This window comes from Hirundo rustica, chromosome 1, assembly GCF_015227805.2.
Source record: "Hirundo rustica isolate bHirRus1 chromosome 1, bHirRus1.pri.v3, whole genome shotgun sequence".
Classification (NCBI taxonomy): domain Eukaryota; kingdom Metazoa; phylum Chordata; class Aves; order Passeriformes; family Hirundinidae; genus Hirundo; species Hirundo rustica.
This window is the reverse complement of record NC_053450.1, coordinates 148,377,146-148,397,325: the sequence shown is the minus strand read 5'-3', so window position 1 is coordinate 148,397,325 and position 20,180 is coordinate 148,377,146. Positions and strand designations below refer to the sequence as shown.

Genomic DNA, 20,180 nt, shown 5'->3' with positions numbered 1-20,180 from the left:
CTGTAGGTTTGTTGGGGGTTTTTGGTGGGTTGTTTGTTTGTTTGTTTTTAATAGCATTTCATTAAAACATAGCAGAAGTTTTCAGGACAATGTAGACTTCATTACCCTTTCTAGTCCTGATTCTGAAGTTTGAGGTACACGTAGAGCCTTGCATGATTAAGTTTAGCACTCACAGATGAGATTACATCACTGAGACCAGTCTTTGATTAATAAAAAACCAGAATTCCAATGTAGCTTTTAAGGACCTTAGATACAGAGAAGGGGATGTGTCTTCTGGGGTTTATGCTTTAGAGTAAAGCAGGAATCTCAGTGTAGTGTAAGCATGTCTTGCAGAACAGCTGCTCCAGTTCTGACTTCAGATCCTGGTCCTGAAGGGAAGGTTTCTCAAAAAAAGCAGTGATACAGTAAAATTATGGGGTCTGTGATATTTATAAAAACCCAGATTTGATAGAGATACTGCTTCTCCTTGCTCTTTTGGGAGTCCTTCTTTTCAAAGTAAAATGCCAACCTTGTCTTACTCTTGGTATTGTTTGTTTTCATTAAACCATGTTAGCATCTCTTTCCTTGCTAAGATCCCTCCTCTGTTCCACGAGTATCAACTGCTTGCCCTCAAAGGTATTTTGATTATATGTGGATATGTTAATTAGACCAGTTGTGCTCAGTTCGGCTTTGCTTTTGAGGTTTGGATTTCTTTCAGTTTTGAAGGGCTTTTTTTATTTCTCCTGCTTTGCCTGTTGTTTTTACCTGCCTTTTTTAAAATATGATAAAGTTGTTACACCAAAATATATATATTTGTAATGTGAAAGCCTTAAAGCCTTTTGTAAAATTTGACTGTTCTCTTAGCTGTATCTTAAAGCAGTTTTGTGAGGTCAGGAAATGTAGCACTTAAAAGTTTGTCTGGAATGGATAAAACATAACCTGGGATCAGTGGCCCATTAAAACCCTGGAACTAAGTATACAGATCATTTATTCACCAGACCAAAGCTGGAGTAGCTTTGAGCTTGAGTGCAGAAGGTTTGCTGTCTTTTAAAGCAGAAATTGTTTTGCCAGCTCACCCTGTCTCTGATCTTGCTTCACACATTTCTTTTTGGTTATAGATGAAGTTAGGCTGCTGAATAGGGAAATTTTCAATCTCTTGCACAATTTGCCATTATGGGATTTAATATCTGTCCACCTGACTGTCACACTTGCTGTGTCTGTCTCGTATAAATTTCTGCACTGATCTGGTTAATTAGAAGATTAAACCATTTTTGCATGTTAGATTTGGCTCATTTTTAATAACTGTCCTCAAGCAGCATAAAATTTATGATGTATTTAGTGGCTTTGCATAGAATTAAAATGCATGTGCATTTTAATTTAACAGGCTCTAAGAAATGAAAAAGTAGGCTTGTACTAGAAATAATTGAACACCCAGTAACCAAAAATTTTTATGGAGAATCATTCAATGTTAGAACACTTCTAATTTTCAGCTGTAGAAATCCAGTATAACTTGTGTAACACTCTGAATATTTTTATCAGGCCTGCATGGGAAAATGATTTTTTTGTTGTTGTTGTTTCTGTTAATTTGAAGGAGAGGGATCCATCTTCATTTGGAACATAGTTTTATTTAAATAAATGTTCTCTGTTTTAGAGAGAACTGGAAAGTGAATTACAGTAGCATCCAGAATACAAATTTAATATTTTCAGATTTATCTCATCCTATTCTCATTCTCCCCATCAGTTACTGAATTGAAACTGGGAAGTATTTGAGGAACAAGGTAAAGGGATAAATACGTAGAGGAATGGTATTGAGATGCAAGGTTATCTTTATTGGGTTTTGGTTGGGATTTTTTTAACAGCATGGTACTGACAGTTGTAAAAAGATGAAAAAAACTCTAGGATTTTTCTGTTCCTATTATTTGAATCTGGTAGTAACCAAAGTTTGTATCATAGTCAATTCAGTGATAAAATGTCAATTTGTGTGCAGAAGTACCTGCTAATCAGATGGAGGTTCTAACTGGAGTTTCAATATTCCCTTGAATACTGCAGAAAATTTATTTTCTAAATAGATTTTACTTTATTATTTATTATGTAGTAAATATATTTTCATTTTAAAAAAAATCACCAAGCTCTTAAATGTTCACTGAATTATATATGAGCACAATGTATAATGCCAGCAAAATTTGTAGAAAGGGGCTTTTGAAGAAAGCTTTGCTTTTGACACTGTTTACAAGAGACTTGGTTTTTTGAGGCTGCATGTCCTCTGGTTTTTGTGATTTAGGCAGCTATTGGGTCTCTGGAACTTCAAGAAGAAGCAAAAGAAGAATCTGATGAAGAGGAGGATGACGATGAAGAGTCTGGACGATTACGTTTCAAGACTGAGCGGAAAGAAGGAACGATCATCAGGCTCTCAGATGTGACAAGAGAAAGGAGAAACATTCCAGAAACTTTGGGTGAGGATTTGTGGCAATGGATTGTTTTGCACAGCTGTAATGAATGACAGTAAAGGGCAAAGGGTGTTTTAGCTGAGGTGCATTCCAAATGTATTTGCAATCATAAAACCATATTTCTGCAAACCACATAGAGACCATGTCTTGTTTGTACAAAAAGTACTGGTGGCTTTACAAACCAGAATATTTTAAAACCAAGAGTGCACTGGAATAACTAAATTTCTGCACATGTTTGCAAGGTAAATGAAGATTGCATTTGTTTTCCTGTATCTGTGGATTTATTCTTTAGTTTGATATAAAAACAAGACCAGCCAGTATGGAGAAATATCTGTAGTGGAGCTTGACTGTTAAAGGAACAGTGATTTGAATTAGACTTTTAAATGTAGTTCTAAGTGATCTGGGATGTAGCTCTGAGATACAAGGAAAAGATGAGTGCAAATGTAGATGATTCTGTGAAGAGGTGTTTTGGAAACTAATGTTTGGCAAAAACATAATATTGCTGTTGTGAAATGGTTGCTATTCCTGCTAGTTTTTCTTAATAATTTGCTGATAGAGACCAGGTAACTGACCATGTGGTAGAAGGTTAAACAAAAAAAAATTGTTTGCGTATAGATATCTGCTTCCTTGCAAGTTTATAGAGCAAATTTTTACAGCTGCTATGGTTTAAAAATGAAATTTCATTGCAGACCTACATCTCCTTGGTCTAAAATATGAACATAGTTCAGAAAACACTTAAAGAGGAATTAACATTTCAGTTGAAGTTACAAACCTAATTTCCATCCTGTCACATTTTGGTGACCTTTTGTGACAGCTTGTCTCTATTGGAAGAGTGCATTCTTACTTACTGATTAAAGATGTCATTTGAAACCATTTTATTACCAGCAATAGCGAAATTAATCTTGACACTTAGAGACACTAGAAAAATAATTGCTGATTCACTGCATTAACTGTGTGTGAGAACTGTACAGTCAAGATGAGACCAAGAGTGTGGTGGTAAAAAAGATGTAAAAATACAGTGTTCTCAATAATGTAGCTAAGATCTTTCCTAAACATTTCTTCATCCAAGATAATGTAAAGAATGTTTTTTCAAAGTTCAGAGGAGAGATATCGTAGGACAGCTGTGCAATTGATTTCTAGCGATACCAAGTTTGTCGCCTTTGATTAGAAATACATATCTTCTTTCACTGCCTTTCGGTGTAGGTGAAGTATTCTCAGAGTAGGAGTTGTCATAATTCTCTGGATGTAATTACCTGTTAAGGAATGTGAAGAGGAAAAATGTCTTTGGTATTACCAAACTAAAATATTCCCTCTGTATCTAATCAAAAATACACAACCCAAACCCTTAGACTTAGGCAGAACCGATTGCAAAATACTAACAAAGGTCAGTTGGATGTGACAGTACTTCTTTTTACACCCTGCTTAGATGGCTTATGTTCACTGTGATGCCTCGTGGCTGAGATTTCAGGCAGGGCTAGGAAGTTAAAGTGAGTGTTTTAAATTTATCCAGTTGCTCTGTGTCCAGAAGCACAGAGTATAATCAGTTTGCAGATCTGGATGATGAGGAGAAAAGAAATGGCAGCACACTGCATATATATATGTAAATGAGTGAGTATTTGTGGTTGTGCACAAGTTCTTAGCCAGGGAGAAGCTGTATTCATGTGAATACCTGGCTGTGCTTTGGAAGAGCCCAGGGAGGGAGGGGAAGAGAATGTCATCCTCCTCTGTTCATCACCTCTTTTCTTGAGCAGTCTGAGGTTGCTTTCAGGGAAGCAGGGACTGCTTTTGTTGCTTCCCCCTTTGCAAAACTGCCTCTCATGCCATCTCCTCTGCTGTGTGTGGGACACAATGCACTCAAATTCAATATGCAGCCCCCCCTCATAATACAGCTGACTATATCTTGCTGTGTGGTGATGTGTAGCTACATGCAGCACTTGAGGTGCGCGTGGCATCAGTCCTAACTTTTGCAAGAAGGTTCTGAACCTGCACTTACATGTCTAAGCAAAATTTTTCACAGGTAGGACAGTTGCCCTCAGTGGCATGTTCTGGGGGAAGTATGCTTGATGTTGATGTAATCGTTTTATTTTTAAAATACTGTACTTCTGTGGTCGTAGATATAGCATGAATGTGAGTTCGTGTGTGGTTTTGTTTGGGATATTTTTTCCAAAGTTAGTGTTACATACATTCCCTGCTTTGGCTGAAAAGCTGAGTGTGTGGACTGTGCCTTTAAGGACATGGCCTTAAAAGTTTGAGAAATTTTGTGTAAAGTGAGGAGGAAAACATTTTATGTATTTTAAAGACAGTGTTTCTGCACATCCAAGATTGACAGTCTTGATTTAGCGTGGCCGCTGTCATCCCTTCCCCAAGCTTAATCAGCACAGTGATTGGAAAAAATTTTCTTTGAATTAAAAGACTTCTGTCCATTCTTTCTTGCAAAGTTGTTTCTATTCTGTGTCCTTCAATGTGTGCTCAAGAGGCTGGGAGACTTGGCCATAGTCTTGCTTTTTAGGAAGCTTTGCACTGTTGCCAGGTTCATTAAAAATTGCTTTCCTCACATCTGATTTCTAAGCTATTTAATAGGAATTTGCTTCTTATCTTCCTTGACCATCCGTGGTAGGTACTTGTTGCAATGACTGAACTTTCTTTTCCAGACTACAGCATTGCTGAGTTCAGGGTTGTAGCGTGGAAGAGAAATTGCCCTGCCTGTCCTGTTCCTGGGATAACAAAACTGTCCTAGCAGCAGCACACCCACAGGATGCCCTGCAGGACTTGGGTCGTTTCTGGATGAGGAAAAGGAAGTTACTCTTTTGCAACACAGTGATGCTCTTTTCCCCCATGGATATGTGGGGAGTAGCTGTGTGTCTTTCAGGCAGGTGTGGTCAAAACCCACATTGTCCCTTTCATGTTTGTGGGTTTCAGAAGAAACGTAACTTGCTGCAGGTGTGAAGAGGAAGGAGACTTGAAATCTGAGCTCTATTTTTCCCATCTAAACAGCCATTTTGATCCCTGGCAGCCAAAGATGGCTATGGCAGTTGTTTTACTTGCATCTAATGCTTTTGATTGCCTTGGGCAAGAGTACATTTCTCTTAATTTTTTGTCAGAAATGCACATTTGATACCGAAGACTTGAGGGACTGTGGTTCCTTCCCTCATTCTACGCATTCTGTGAGATTTTCCTGATAAAGCCTGATTGTCTTGGGCTCTGCTGTGGAGGTGCCTTGAGGGCAAAGGTAGCATTTCTTCAAAGTATTTGTTAAGGCTTTATGCCATTCAGTTGTGATGTCAGAGTGGTGAGAAAAGGAGGTAGAGAAACTTGTCTCATCACCATCATGCAAAAATGAAATAGAGAACTCAGGCAGATCCTGGGCTTTTAGAAGTGTCCATAGGCAATCAGCCAAGTTCAGAACTTTTAAAAATTGTAAAGCTCTTGCTTTGTGGAGGTGCTGAATACTTCTGAAAACTGGGACATGCAAATTTACAGTCTTTGCAGCTCAGTCATGCAGGTAGTTTTTGTAGCCAAGTAAGAACAACTGCCGCAGAGGGAATGCTCAGTGCTCACCCTTTTCTGCCCTTCTGTCAATCCTCCACTTCAAAGACTAATAGAGATTACTTATGAAGATGTTTAAGATGGTGGTTTAAGTAGCTTTGGCCTTTAGAGTCGCAAGAAATTGTAAGATTTTTCTAATTGATTTAGTTATGTATTCTTGGGAGAGGATATCTAATGGTGTGGAGACATAGCAGTAACGTCTCCTGCCAGATACAAATTACTTTAATTCTTATATTCAGATATTATGGCCACTGTGTGTAGTATTGACAAATAAATACCTTATTAATTCAAAATATGCTTTTATTTGTAAGGAGTGTGTTTGTTTTTAGTAGTTTAATTTTGCCTTGTTAGAGGCAGAAATCAATATTAGGGGTGACAGAGGATCTGACTACCACATGGCAAAAGATTCAGCTGCATGCTTGAGTTAAAGTTTATTACCCCTTGTAAGTGATTGAAACCTGGTGAGTGGTTCTGCTTATACTTTCATGGTGTCTTTCCTGAAGTCTACAACAGACTTTTCTGTATTTTCAAGTGATTTCATTACCTAGTTCTATTACTGCATCATTTCTTGCTTAAAGTTGTCAGCATTGTCCAAGGTTTCAGGCAAATTTGGCATATTTGCTGACATGTTCTGTGGTGTTCACCTATGATGTGAGTTGGGTGGGTGTTACCAGCAGCCAGGTGTTTGACTTGAGCTGAGCACAGATTTTAATGTGTTCTCTCTTCAGTGGAATTACCACTTGTGAAGCACACTTGGTTCTTAAACCACATACAATAAAACAAAAATTAAGTAGTTATGTACTAGAAACTTTTCAACAGGAGAATGTCCTTCTTTGAAACAGGCCAATATGCAGAAGAGTATGGTGCATAAAATCAGTTTATATGGAACACCCAACAGATCCATTACTATAAAGTTTACTGGAGATCCGTTGTCTTGCCTGACATCTGCAGATAAGTGAGATGTTAAAGATAACAAAACCTTGAGAGGAGCCACAGCTTCCTCTTAGAGCAGGAGGCAGACTTCAGTACCTTCTTCAGAAAGAAAACAACCAAACCTTTTTGTTCACATTTGTTTCGTTTATGTGCTGCTTTTTGCCTGTGCAAAAGACACAAGTGTCTGTGCTTTTTCCTTTTAAAGATGTCTTTAATGAAATGTTAACATGCCACCTAAAGGAGATCAAAGTGCCTGCAAATTTGTTAGTTGCAGGGATTCTTCTGTAGTTCCGGCAGTGTTATTTCTCATTGTGTTTTCCGACTTTTCAGCACTAAGCTAAAGTACTTGCCCCCATTTCTCTCTCAACAGAGCTTTCTGCAGAAGCCCAAGCAGCATTACGTGAATTTGAAGAGAGGGAAAGGCAGCTTAAGCAGGGCCGATACGGCTCCAGGAGAGGAGGGAGAAGAGGAGGCTCAGTTATGTGCCACGGAATGGGAGAACAAAGGAGAGACAACAATGATAGGGGAAGAATGAAGGATCACAGGCCTGCACTGCTGCCAAACCAGCCATCAACAATGGTACCTTTCAGTCCTTAGTATTCTCTGAGCATCCTTGCAGGGAGTTGTGGAGAAATGCATTTTAAATCATGAATCTTTGCAAAGGTGGAATGAATGTATATTCCAGTGTAGACCTTCTGCTCTTGCAAGGCACTGTTAGGCAGTATGAGCTTTGTGTGATGTGATGGTTGTAAAGTATGTGCTTAGTCCTGTTACTGCCTTCACCTTGAGCAATCTCAAGACCTCCAAATGAAAAGTGCGTTTTGACTGATAAATCCCAGTCAGACTTACCTACTGGTGCATGAGGATGGAGGAAAAACTGAACTTCTCTGAGAAGTCTGTATGCAACATGGAAACATGTGCAGTCCCCCATTATTCATAATAATGTAGTTTAAAAAATACAGTTCTGTAAAATATTTCTTGAGTTCTGTCAAGGTAATATTTTTGCAGATACTTTAAAAAATCTATTTGCATATAAACTATGCTACTGTGGAGGTTAAGAAAACCCTAGGACAGTGATCATCATTTCACTACTAGATAAGTTATTATTCTGGGATTTCAAATTAAATTTATCTTTGTTACTAATTTCTTTGCTGTGATTGGTATCACAATATAAAAGACTTTACTTTTTCCATCAAAAAACCTTACAAATACCGAAACCAACTCTAGGAAGTGATCAAGAGGTTCAAACACTTATTTTTGTTCACTGTCATAAAATGTACTGGAACCTGAGATTGTAGAACAAAGTCTATGTATGTCTTTACAGGACAAGGTCATCTGTGTTAAAGATGTGATTTTTTTCCAACAGCAGTAAGTAGGTGCTGGTCACTGGCAGGAGTCAGTGGGTATCTCAGTGCTTGAGAGCCCTGCAGTAGTATATTTCATGCTTTTTAAGCAGTGAAGGCTGAATATATTTTTTTCCATTTTGCTGCAGTCCTTGCAAGCTATTTTGATTTTAAATGTATATTTTTTTGTGCTCATCACAGTGTCTTCTTGTGCATACTATGTAGCTGCTTGGTTTATGTTTGGGGCTGCTGAAAGAAACAATGTCACACTTTTGTTGCTAAAAGGTGCCTCTTTGGGTCTTGCACTTCCATTTGGAAGTTATTGGGCTGGGACTGAGATACAGTAACAGTGACTTGAGAGGCAGAAGAATGTCTCTGAAAAGAGACACAATTTTTTTTTTTTTAATTAGCATTAATTTTGGCCATTTGTTTTTGAGAGCTAGGCAGAAAGAGATTTTGTTCTATGTTCAGAAAGACACAAGGATACTTCGAAAGGTATCTTCAAATGTGTTTTTTCTTAAAGCAGTATGGATAGGTGTGCTGCACTGATACCTCAATTTGTATTTTGACTTTTGTTGCTAGTGCTAGGTCTTATCTCAGAGAGGCATATCTATACACGAGACAAAAGACAGTGGATTTGTTTTGATACTTGGACTCAAGATTTCTAGTGATCTTCACATCAGCCTTCTTGCAGTTAATAACACTAACATGTGCAGAACCCTGACATATGAAACTAGATAGTTTCAGTGTTAAAAATGAGTGAACGTGTCTGCATTCCCCATGCTTCTTTGCTCTTTGCTGTCCTCTCCTTCATGTGAATGTTTTTGATTGCTCCTTTGCTTTCCTGTGCTGATGGTTTTTAGTGGTTCCAGTTGATTATAGGAAAGTTTCTCTGTTCATAATTGACCTTAATTGTTCTCCAGAAATGTCTTGGTTTTGTGCTCATTTATGTCAGGATATTTTAACTTTAAAGCCTAGTGACTCTGTTCTTTTGTCTGACTTTAGACTCACTCACAGAGGTTAATTCCAACACACCAGCAACCTGTTATGAGTCTGTTCCAGCAACAACAACAGCAGCAACAGCAACAGCAGCAGCACCAACAGCAGCAGCACCAACAGCAGCAGCAGCAACAGTTACAATCTCTGCTTCCTTTACAGCATCAGCATCATTCTTCTCCTCCTCCAGGGCTACATATGCCCCCTCAGATAGAAACACCTCGAATAATGATGACTCCCCCTCCAGTGACACCTCAGCAACCGAAGAACATACACATAAATCCTCATTTCAAGGGGACGGTAGTGACGCCTGTACAAGGTGAGCTTTCTGAACGCCTTCCCAGTCATGCAAGCATGACTCATCTCATTCTTTGCCAGAGATGGAACAATTTGTTTGTTTATCACTTCATGGAAATGTGCTTCAGGCTGCTGGTTTTTTTTCTTGAAGCTTGAAACAAATGTTTTGCCTGAAGTAAGACATAATCTTTTTGGACTGTGGCCAACTGAACAAGCAAAGCGTTTTCAGCTTTTATCATGTTTGCTATTCTAATGTAAAGCCCGAGAAGAGCAGTAAACATGGAAACTCAACAGAGAATGTGCTTTTCAATGAACAATAAATGTCAGTTTTCAAAACTAGGAAAGTACTACAATTTGTAAATTTCCCAGGACCATCTGCCTGTTTCGGTAAGAGGCGCTCCATGCAGTGTTGCTCTGTGAAAGATACCGGTTGCTGTCCTTACTTGACAAGATACATGCCCTCAGTTCTCCTTTCACGGAATCACATCTGTAATTGTTTTGATTTGCAAATATGTTTTTTTTTTTTTAAGCTACCACTAAGTTAATTTGGGCTGCGCTTCTTAGAGTAGCTCTCAGCAAAGCTGTTCATGTTACTGTTTATTTAGGAAGTGTTTAATCCCAACGAGGGTTAAAAAAAGAGACACCTGCAAAGCTCTGATTTCTCATTATGTTGGGCCAAGACAGACTAAAGAAATACATAAATATTTATACATAATTATAATGAGGTTTTCTGTATTTTTTCCCCCCCACTTTACATCCACAGAACTCCAAGCCAGTGCTATCTTTGCTTCATTTATTTGATCAGTGAAAAGCAGGAATTTGGCAGGGTAGAATATTGCCAATATATGGAGGTCTGTTGTGCTTCTCACAGATGGCTTTGTAGTAGCTGTGTCAGAGAGCTTATTTTGCTTTTCCTTGTGGTGCTTCCCACCAAATTATGCATCAGGACCGATTATCTGGAGGCACTCCAAAGGAGCCTTTACTCTTGGATTTGTACCTCCTGTGCATTTTTCTAGCACTACCAAACTAAGTTACTGTCAAATGAGAAGCAGAAATTGCTTTTAGACTATTTTAGATGCCTTTTCTCTGTCCCTGTGAAACCGTACCAGATCTTTTCTATCTAGGTAAGTAAATGTGATCATAATGCTGGGAATGGCTACTGAGGGTTTGTGCTTTTGCCTAATGTCAAAAGCATCCCAGTGTATTTTCTTTCTTCAGTCTGAGGAGGTTGTTTTTCACATTACTGGGCAGTTTCAGGCTCTTCTCAGCTGTACCACTGCAGTGGTTGCAACAGCAACCACTGTAGCTGTTGCAGGTCTCTTGTTTGATCTTGTTCTTAGTCTGTTTTTAAGTCTTTGTGCACATCCTCATTTCCAGAAGGTTGTGTACCTCCTGCAGGTTAGGAGATCTCCAGTATTGGATTTGTAAGGGGGAGGGTGATTCTTGGGTTTTTTTAGATCTTCCATTTGCTGACTTTATGTGCAGGTTCATTTCTTGACTTGTAAAAGTCCAGGTGTTCTGTTAGACTGAGCAGCCCTGGAGAATGGTTTTAAAACCTGCATTCTGCAAGGACATTCTTTGCTCTGTGTACTGATGGCAGCTGCTTCATATGAAATCCCTTTGTGCCATTTATTTTACTGAAAGAGTCCTTGGCAAGACTACTGAGTTTTTCTACTAACAGGTGTGCAGCATACTATTAAATACAATCTTTTACTGTAGAAATTTAATCTTCTTGATTAGAGGGCATGTATTGGAAGCTGAGTCTCCAGCAGTGACTGAGAGTAGTGGCCATCTCAGTCTTAATCTGTAGCAATGCAGTTATGTTACATGAAGGTAAACACTTGCACATGTAAGGAAAATTTGAAAATGTGTTGGAAATCAGGAGCTTTCTGTAGATAAATGAGCATAATTCTGAAATCTTCAATGGTATCTGCATGTTAAGATGAAATTTAAAGCAGTCGCTGCAGGCAAATGGTAGATAGAAGTTACAATGTAGGGAGTGCTGTTCCAAAATTTTTCATAAAAAAAAAATCTTCCTTTAATCCATCTACTTGAAGCCCCAATAGGCAGAGACTGGTAGTTGACAACAAAAGGATGTGTTTCACTTGCAGCATCATTTCTTTCAGGTTACTGGGAAGGATGACAGATCAGATTGACTTTGTGTTCTTGATGATGTTCTGCCCCTTCTTGGCTGAGTATATTTCTAGATACATGAGGGGCTTTACACTTTGGAGAGTACAGTCAGATAGGTGCAAAGTTTATTGGGATTCTGTTGTTGAAAATGTGATGTCTGGAAGCTAAAAATGGCATGTCTGGAAGTGTGTGATATGCACACTTAGGTTCTGGTAATTTTAATGGTGTGCTGTCATGTTTCAGCATAGACTGGCATTTTTTTCCTCTTTAATTTTATGGCAGGATAAAGCTCACACACTTCTAATTGTCAGCACCAGGGACACTTTTCCTAACTGCAGATCATAGAAATGCGCTTTTTAAACCTTTTTTGGTTTGAGTTAGTCTTGAAATGCATTGGCTATATCGGTGTTTTCTAAAATAGAATCAAAATTGTTACAAAATTTTCATATGAATAAAATACCATGTGTAAGAGCTCTAGTAGACAGCTACTTCAGCCTGAAAAGGGGTAGAAACACTGCTGAAGAATCCTGTCATTGGCTTATTCCTTTGATGTTTCAGAGGCAAATCTCTTTTCAGTAGCCACCATCTCCCTGCCCAGCCTTGAATCCTGACTTGAAAAAATAGTTACTTGCAAGTTGGTTTTGTTTCAAATGAATTGGTGCTATTTTTAGTCTTTGAAGCTTCATTAATGATTAGGGATTTGATCTATCAAACCCCTAAAAAATGAGCCTCTGTGGATACCTGCTGCAGGTACTGTGCAGTTGGTGTTCAGCTGTGCCTCCTGTGGCATTTGAATCCCATATCTTTTAGCTTGTCACTTAGTTCTATCTTTTCTTTGTCTCCTGTTTCATAAATTAGTTTTGAGTTGTAGCTAGGAAATTCTGCTGAATGCGTGTCCAAACTTGAGTATGATCAGTTTATTAGTGCTGGAGGAACACGCATGGATGTACTATGAAGTAATGATTGAACCTGTGATAATAGGTGTTGCATTTTTTCCCCTTAAATGTTTATACCACAAGTAACTATTTCAGGGATACTGTGATGCTGCCAAAATTGACATGAACTAATGAGCAGTTTGTGGCAGCTCAGTATGCCATTTACCTTTTGAAAACTGTTTGGTGTCTTGGGAAAAATCACATCGTAATTCTCCTGAATAATCAGTGTGGGAATTGCTTCTTGATCTTTTCAACTGTAGTGTTGGAATTTATAGCAAGAAGCAATTTAATCTTCTTAAAATAGTGTCTTACAACATGCTGTGTATTATTTTTGAAACATACTTTTCACACCTATGGAATATTTGACATCAGGAAAATGAGGGCTTGAGACTTCTTTGCTGCTTAAGCAAGTGTCCAAGGATTGAAAGGGCACAGAGTTCGAACTACTATCTTTCATGAGTATTAAATTAATTTGTTTAAAATATATAAATATATGAATTTATATGCTACTGCTGGAGGCAGAATACTGAAATAGACTCGTGCTCTGTTCAGTTGACATTTCTCTACGTTTCCCACCTTATGCTATTTTTCTCAGTGCCACTCTGACCTGTAATACCTGAACTATTTTAGGACTAAGTCTGTCAAGAGCATCCTATCCATTTTTCTCTGTGTGGCCGTGGCTGTTTGATACCGACAGATGTTCATTAGAAGCCAGGATGAAACGATTCCAGTCATTTTCTCCTGTAATGTGATCCAAAGCTTGCACACAGTCCTCCCGTGCTGAAAGACTGCTGCAATTACTTTACCCCATCAGTCTCTGAACCAGCAAACCACAAGTACTTAACAAAAGTGGACAGAGGCCAGACATGGACACAAACTGAAAAAAAACCCACTAATGCATTAGTTCTTATGCCTTGGTTGCCAAGGGAAAAGGGATTTTTGAGGCATCTTAGCGAACTTCTGTGTTAGGAAATGCTCCCAACTTCTCAGACGAGCAGCAATTCTTGATGTCTTTCCTGCTCTGAAGTGTAACACAGTAGCTGTCTGCAAAGTCAGCGTTTAGCCCTGCCTGGAAAATGTTTCCCTATCACTTTCAGAAGTGCTAAAAACAAGCTGGAGAGGAATCTTACTAAAAGCTTTTAGTGAATGAGCAAACACATTGTGTGGTTTGAAATGCTTTGTTTAACTTCTCTAGGCATTTTGTTTAACATGGAAATGTTTGTATTTTTAACCACTTACACAACTGTGAGAAGAAATAAAAAATGCTCTGGAAAATGGGAAAGTTGTCATTACACTCTGTATTAGAGGTTCGAATATAGGTTCAGTTCCCCAGGTGATCCAGCTGTAGCACTCCGTGCATTTTGCCATAACATTAAGTGAATGTTTTGGGAAATAGCTTTTTGTGACTAGCATTTCAAAGTGCAGTTGTAAGGACAAATCATCCACGTTAATCCCCCTCAAGTACTAGTTTTAGAGGTTATTTTTGCAGGAAAAAGGTCTCCTAATTCTTCTTGGTGTCTCCATGCAATCAGTGTTTTCATCTGAGATCAGCAGTTCTGTGATCACAGTTGCTCCCACCACTGTGGTGGCAAGGCCAGACTAAGTAGTTTTTGTGTGCTGTTAATTGCAGCTGCCTGCCTCATTTTGCCCTCGTGAACAGTGATTTTTACCAGTTCATGTGTCTCATGTCCATGCTTGTGGTAGCTTGGTGGTGAGACTGGGAGATGCCTAGCAAATGTTGAGTGGCATGAAGTTGAGAAGGCAAATTAATCGTGTATCCTTCCATTTGAAACACGAAATTATTGTTAGTGTCTCTGTCAGCTTTGTCAAAGAGATGTCTTTGGCTGAATAACTGTTCTAGTTTGCCTTCCTGCAACAAGGAGCAATTTAATTCTGGAAAATGGAGAACTAAATTATGTAAATTAACTAGGAGAATTCCTAATTGCCCTGTTGCATGTTGCAGGGGAGGGAACGGTTGCTCAAAGTTAATTGTAGGAACTGTGACATGTGAGGGTAAAAGTAGGTGATTTTAATCATGGCTTTTCATTGCAATTGCTTTTGGAAGTAGCTACAACAACTGTTAGGTAAAACAAATGGTGTTAAAAGGTGCTTCTTGTTTCAGTGCCCTTGCTGCCAGTTCCTGCCCAGCCAAGACCTGCTGTAGGACCCCAGAGATTTCCTGTGAGTAGCAGCTGTTTCTTCTTCTCTGATATGGATAAGCATACATTTGCAAGGAAATATTAATATAGCAAATAAAAGCTGTTCTAGTGAAATATAATTTTAAGAATTTGTAAATATTGACAATACACTCTGCTGTTCAAAATGTTTGTTAAAAGCTTAAGGTCAATGGATTTTTGCGAGTAGAATTAATTCTGTTTAACTGTAAAATTGTTGAACCAGTCTCTCCAGTGGGAAAGGCATGAATGCATCGTGTCTTAAGGAATATGGGCTTCATTTTATTACTTGACTCTTTCTGTATAAATAGAATCCTTATTTTATTTGATATAATAAAAGGCTATTTGAAATAATCCTTAAGCTTAAAAAGCAGTAATATGTATTTATTGTAAAATGCAACAATGCTTTTTACCATTACTAAAGGTATTTCAACGCCCTCATGTTTTTCATATAAAAAATAGAACTGGCATTGCATGAAGTTGCCTTCTTTTATGTTTGTAATTTTGAAAACAAGACACATAGCTGCTTCACTAGGCTGATTTCAGTACATAAATTTTTTTAACTCTGTGAATGGAAAGAGTGTATGCTTCTAGAACTCTGCTCATCATTTCAGTTTTGTTATACTAAATTTCTAGTTGAAAGGGTTAGCAGAGTATCCAAAAAAAAAAAAAAAAAGACCTAAGTTTCAATATTACATGAAGTATTTTCAGGTAAAAACCTGTATATTATGCTTCCCAAATATATAAAACACACAAAAAATATCCTTGGTTGATGTATGCAGTGTTGAAGGAGGAAAATAGATGTCTGAACATCTGTGTAGTATCACAGTGTAAACTACTGGCATAGGGATCAGATGTGCTGGAAAGAAGCAGATTTCAAACACTTGCTGTGACACTTGATTGGCCAGTGTGGACGTGGTTGTTTTTAATGTAGAAAATTTTTCATACGGGACAGGTAGCTGAGGAATTTTGATGTCTGTATTTTTGCAGAGAAACAATCTTTACATTGCTGCATTTCTTCTCTGAAGTCTTAAAAAATTAAGCTGTAAACCCAGTTTCATTAAGTGTTATATTTTCATTAAAAGTTATTTTATCTTCAATAAAATATTTTTGAACATTTTAAAAATCAGAATATTGTGGTTTTCCAAGGAAATTATTTTCTTCAATAGCCTTTAGTATTATGGGGAGAGCTTATTTACATTTTGAAAGTCATTATAATTGTTATTTTTTTATGAGAACAGGTGTCTTGCATTTGTTTTTCTTTGCTACTAAATTAATTTGCCAGCAAACACAATTTGGGATGGAAAAGAAATTGGAGGATAAAGAACATCTGTAAAGACATTGTAATTGGCGTCTTTGAAGTGTGTTTACATCAGTGTAGAAAAATCGGAAATTAATTTTTTCTAGGACTGAGAATGAAATTAGATTTTAGTTCTGTTCACTTCTGGAGTTGCAAGTCGAGGAGTATGGCAAACCTAACTAATCTATATGCAGCAGTTTTTAAAAGGGAATAAAGTAAACAGAACATTTTTTTGGTAGGACTCTTACTCCTTTAGCCTGCAGGAAAAGCTTGACTGCTTGCTGCCTTTTTATTTATATAAACAGTGCACCTGGAAGGAGTCAGTGTAATTAAATTTTCATGAGGAGGAGGAGGGCTGACTTAAGTAGGAGGATCTGGCACTGTCATTTGGTTGCCATGACTGTTTTTCTTCTACTTCAGCAGTAATGTGCTGCATGACCCTGAGAAAGTTGCTTCATCTTTCCATGGCTCACTGAGTTATAAAGTGGACTTCCCTTATGAAGTACTTTATAAATTTTGCATAGGTTATCAGTCATATTAGGGTTAGGAATTAAGTGTCACTGTGTACATACCTCATGTTTGTTTTATTAAATGTAGTATGTTAGCTCTTGAGCTGAAGACAAATTTACTTTCTGCCTAACGTTTTATCTTGCAGAACTGCCTTTTTTGCTGTTACATGTCAGATGCCTTTGTGCTATTATAATTCACTTGTTTATGTATAAATGTTGACTTAAAGCAATGCAGCAATGGTTAGACAATTTTGACAAGCCATTTGAAAAAGATCAAAGACTTACTCCAGAATGCACACAATTCATTCAGCCTTTCCTTCACTGTATAAAGAATCTCTGGATATGTAATAACTTGAATTTGCTCTTGTTTTTACAATTGCATAATCAAAGGATAATAGTTAACTGATTTTTCTGATTGCTTTGCTTCCAAAAGATAGTGGGGCTAGAATTAAATATTTGCAGTCTGTATTCCCCTTGAACTTTGAACTGGATGATTTCTTTTGGTTGAACGTGGCAGAGGTGGAAACATGAAAAGTAATTAAATTCCTGCAAAGAAGAGACCAGAAGTGGGCAATGCCATAACTGAAGGGAAAATTTGTCTCTCAGTTTCTATCTTATCTAGGAGAGAAACCTCTCAGTGCAGAGTGCCTCCATGCTCCAAATATGGGAAGAACTTCAATCAGAGCTGATCAATTGCCAGTCATAAATGTATTGGAAACCAGGTGTTGTTAATTTAGGGCTGATGAAATGACTTGTAACCATGTAATGGTTAATTCTTACAACCTTCTGCAGAAGGATGTAATTGAAGGGTTGAACAAAGTTGTAATGAGCATGTTAACATATGGTGTGAGACCTAAATTATAGGAAATAATGTAGTGCTGTGTCAAGCTAGTGTTGATCAGGACTGAACCTGCTCAGAGTGGGGGCTGATTAAATTCCCTTTACCTTGAATCTCAATTTTAGTATTTTGGGGTTAAGTTCATTGTTCAATTATTTCCTTCTTAATACTTAACTCCTGGAATGTTTAGAGAGGAACTACTGGAACAGATGCAAGGGAATGAATCTGTGTTGCCTACACAGAGTTGTTTCAACACTTAGAGTAATCTTGAATCAAGTTGCCTTATGTGTTACTCTGTAAGCATTTGAGGTGACTTGGTGTGAATGGTGCTTGAGAGGTGTATGCAACTGATAAGGACCGACTAAATGGTGGATCTGAGGTGTGCCACAACGGAGAAATATGGTGAACTTATGGGATCTGGGAGTTAAGGATGTGAATTCTGTTTGAATTGCGCAGTACTCGTGGCAGTAGTTCATAGTAATCCAGTCTGCAAGCATGGTTTGAATTAACCTGGACCTGTGCAAGTGCCAAGTGCATGTTTTCTTTAAACAGTTTGAAGAATAGATTAAATAACCACTTTGGCAGAGTCCTTCTGAAGGTCTGGCTTTATCATCTGCCATTGCTTTAAAGTGATTAAGAGGCCTTTTCCAGAGTTCCTGTCCCAGTGTCTCAGTTGGTGTTTCACAAGCAGTGGTCTGCTTTGGGGACTGATCCATTTAAAGGAAGGTCACAGGAGACTTTATTCACAGACTGCTCGTATGGGTCTTCGGAACTTTTCATGTGTTTTCTGACCAATTTACTGATTCTTGTGGATGCCCCAGTGCAAGGAAAGGAGCTGGAAGTTTTATGTTACACAAGAGGAACCACTGTGATTCCTGTCCTTCATCCAGTGTTTGTTATTTGGGCTAATTTCTCTTTCAATTCCTGTGTTCTGTAAAGAAAGATGGTGTAAAACGAGGGAAGAGGAGATTAAATTGAAAATGGAAGAGGTATTTCTAAGCACTTTATATTATATAAAGGCTGCTGCTAAGTGACTATTAAGGGATGAAAGAATCCGGACCATCAGCTTATCTGAGTCCACCAGCACATTCCATGTCTGAAATACTTCAGTGTTTGCCTGAAGAAAAATTTATAGAAGCTTGTGGCATCAGTCATCATTTATTGAACTTAATGAACACCACAGTAATACTACTACATGAGACATGTGCAGTACTTTATAGACATACAGAAGTGAAAGAAGTGATGTCATGCCCACTTTGGGATGGAGCGTGGCACAGGGAAGGTGTCAGTGTTCTTCAGCCACACATTGTGAGGTATCCCTAGCATCCAGATTTGTGGCTGGAGTGTGGGGCATTTGGAGAGAAGAGGAAGCTGGGGAGAACCTGCCTTCCACTGCTAAATGCAGAAGAGGAGGATTCCTCAGGTATGAGGCCGTTCCCCCTCTGTCTGTGACCCAGATCCTCCTCTGAAGCTGCTGCAGAGAGCAGAGCCTGTTGTGGAGCTGTGTGCCTTTGGCCAGAAAACTTTCAGGAACTTGGGATAAATTCTCTTTTATTTAGCTGTTGTCCTTAAGATGTCACCTTGGGTGTGGTGTGAGCTGGGCTGGTGCCCAACCCACAGACACGTTTGGTCAACTTGAGTTTCAGAGCTGAAGTTGGAAGAGTCTGAAGTGGCACCAAGCACAAGATGAAGTGGCACGAGTATCTACCTGACTAATTTGTGCCAGGAAGGCTTTGCTATTTTTTAATGCATAAAGCTTTTCTCTTTTGCTAGGACACCTTAAGTGCACTGGGTGGGTGTCTGTCAGATAATTATTTGGATTCATGTCTGAAGAGGCTGAATTGTAAATTATAAATTATTTAGTATTTTAAAGACTTTAATAGGGTGACTTAGGCTAATCACAAGGGCCTGAGGCTATGTTGTATGTCTTTTTTTATTCCCTGGGGGTTTTGACATTATTTGTTTTTTGAACTTAAAATTTAGTTTTTAAATAATCTTTATCTCAACACATTTTTTTTCCTTAAGCAGCAAAAATCTGAGTAAACTTTCTTCATGTTCTTGTTCAACGTGCTTACACTTGATTTCCAGCACATCAGGTGGTGTCTCAAATGGATGCTGTGAAAGGCAGTTGATTAGTTTTGATTCATTTCTTCCACCATTTCTGGAAACAGTAGTTTGATATCTGAGCTTTCAAGTGTTGTCTGTATTCCAGACACTGTTTTTAAACACTTATTTATAATTTAATCTGCAAGAGGTTTTTAAACAATTGACCAGTCATTGCTCAAAACAGAAGTTGCTGTCCTTCACGGCCAATTGCTTGAAATGGTTCTTTTTAAAAAGCAATATATTAGTGCTATACAAATTAATTATAAAAGGTACATTAGAATACAGCTCACTTATTTTCTTCCCAGGTCCTTGGACTGACATGGATAACCCCACCATCATTTTATCAAACGAGGGTTGGCTTAATGGTGTTACAGTGGGCCTGGGTCTGTGGCTGCACCACCTCCTACAGGATGTAGAGGCAGAAATTTGCAGTGCTTTTGAAAACAAAACTCCTTGCAAAAGTGTTTGCTGTGTGTTGTGGGAAATGCAAATAGGAAGGAAATGTTTTCCCATTGTTTCAAATTCAGTCATGACTTGCTACATGTGAGTAGGAGTTTTCTAGCAGTTGTTATTGTGGGCTCATATTCTGCAGTACTCATAGTAAGGACAAATTATAAACAGTCCTGCATCTGACCGCAGGCAGT

The 20,180-nt window shown here is 38.3% G+C and overlaps 1 protein-coding gene across 5 annotated transcripts in view; it reads left to right on the top strand.

Moving 5' to 3' along the window:
* The window catches only part of RBM33 (RNA binding motif protein 33), a 97,077-nt gene that overhangs the window by 25,459 nt on the left and 51,438 nt on the right, over positions 1-20,180 (top strand). For 4 of the 5 annotated variants that reach the window (XM_040059288.1, XM_040059267.1, XM_040059260.1 and 1 more), the window contains exons 7-10: positions 2,261-2,432; positions 7,276-7,484; positions 9,254-9,563; positions 14,732-14,790. In XM_040059288.1, the coding sequence (XP_039915222.1) occupies positions 2,261-2,432; positions 7,276-7,484; positions 9,254-9,563; positions 14,732-14,790 (750 nt within the window). The remainder of the gene's footprint in view (positions 1-2,260; positions 2,433-7,275; positions 7,485-9,253; positions 9,564-14,731; positions 14,791-20,180) is intronic. The other variant, XM_040059278.1, reaches the window with a different exon arrangement.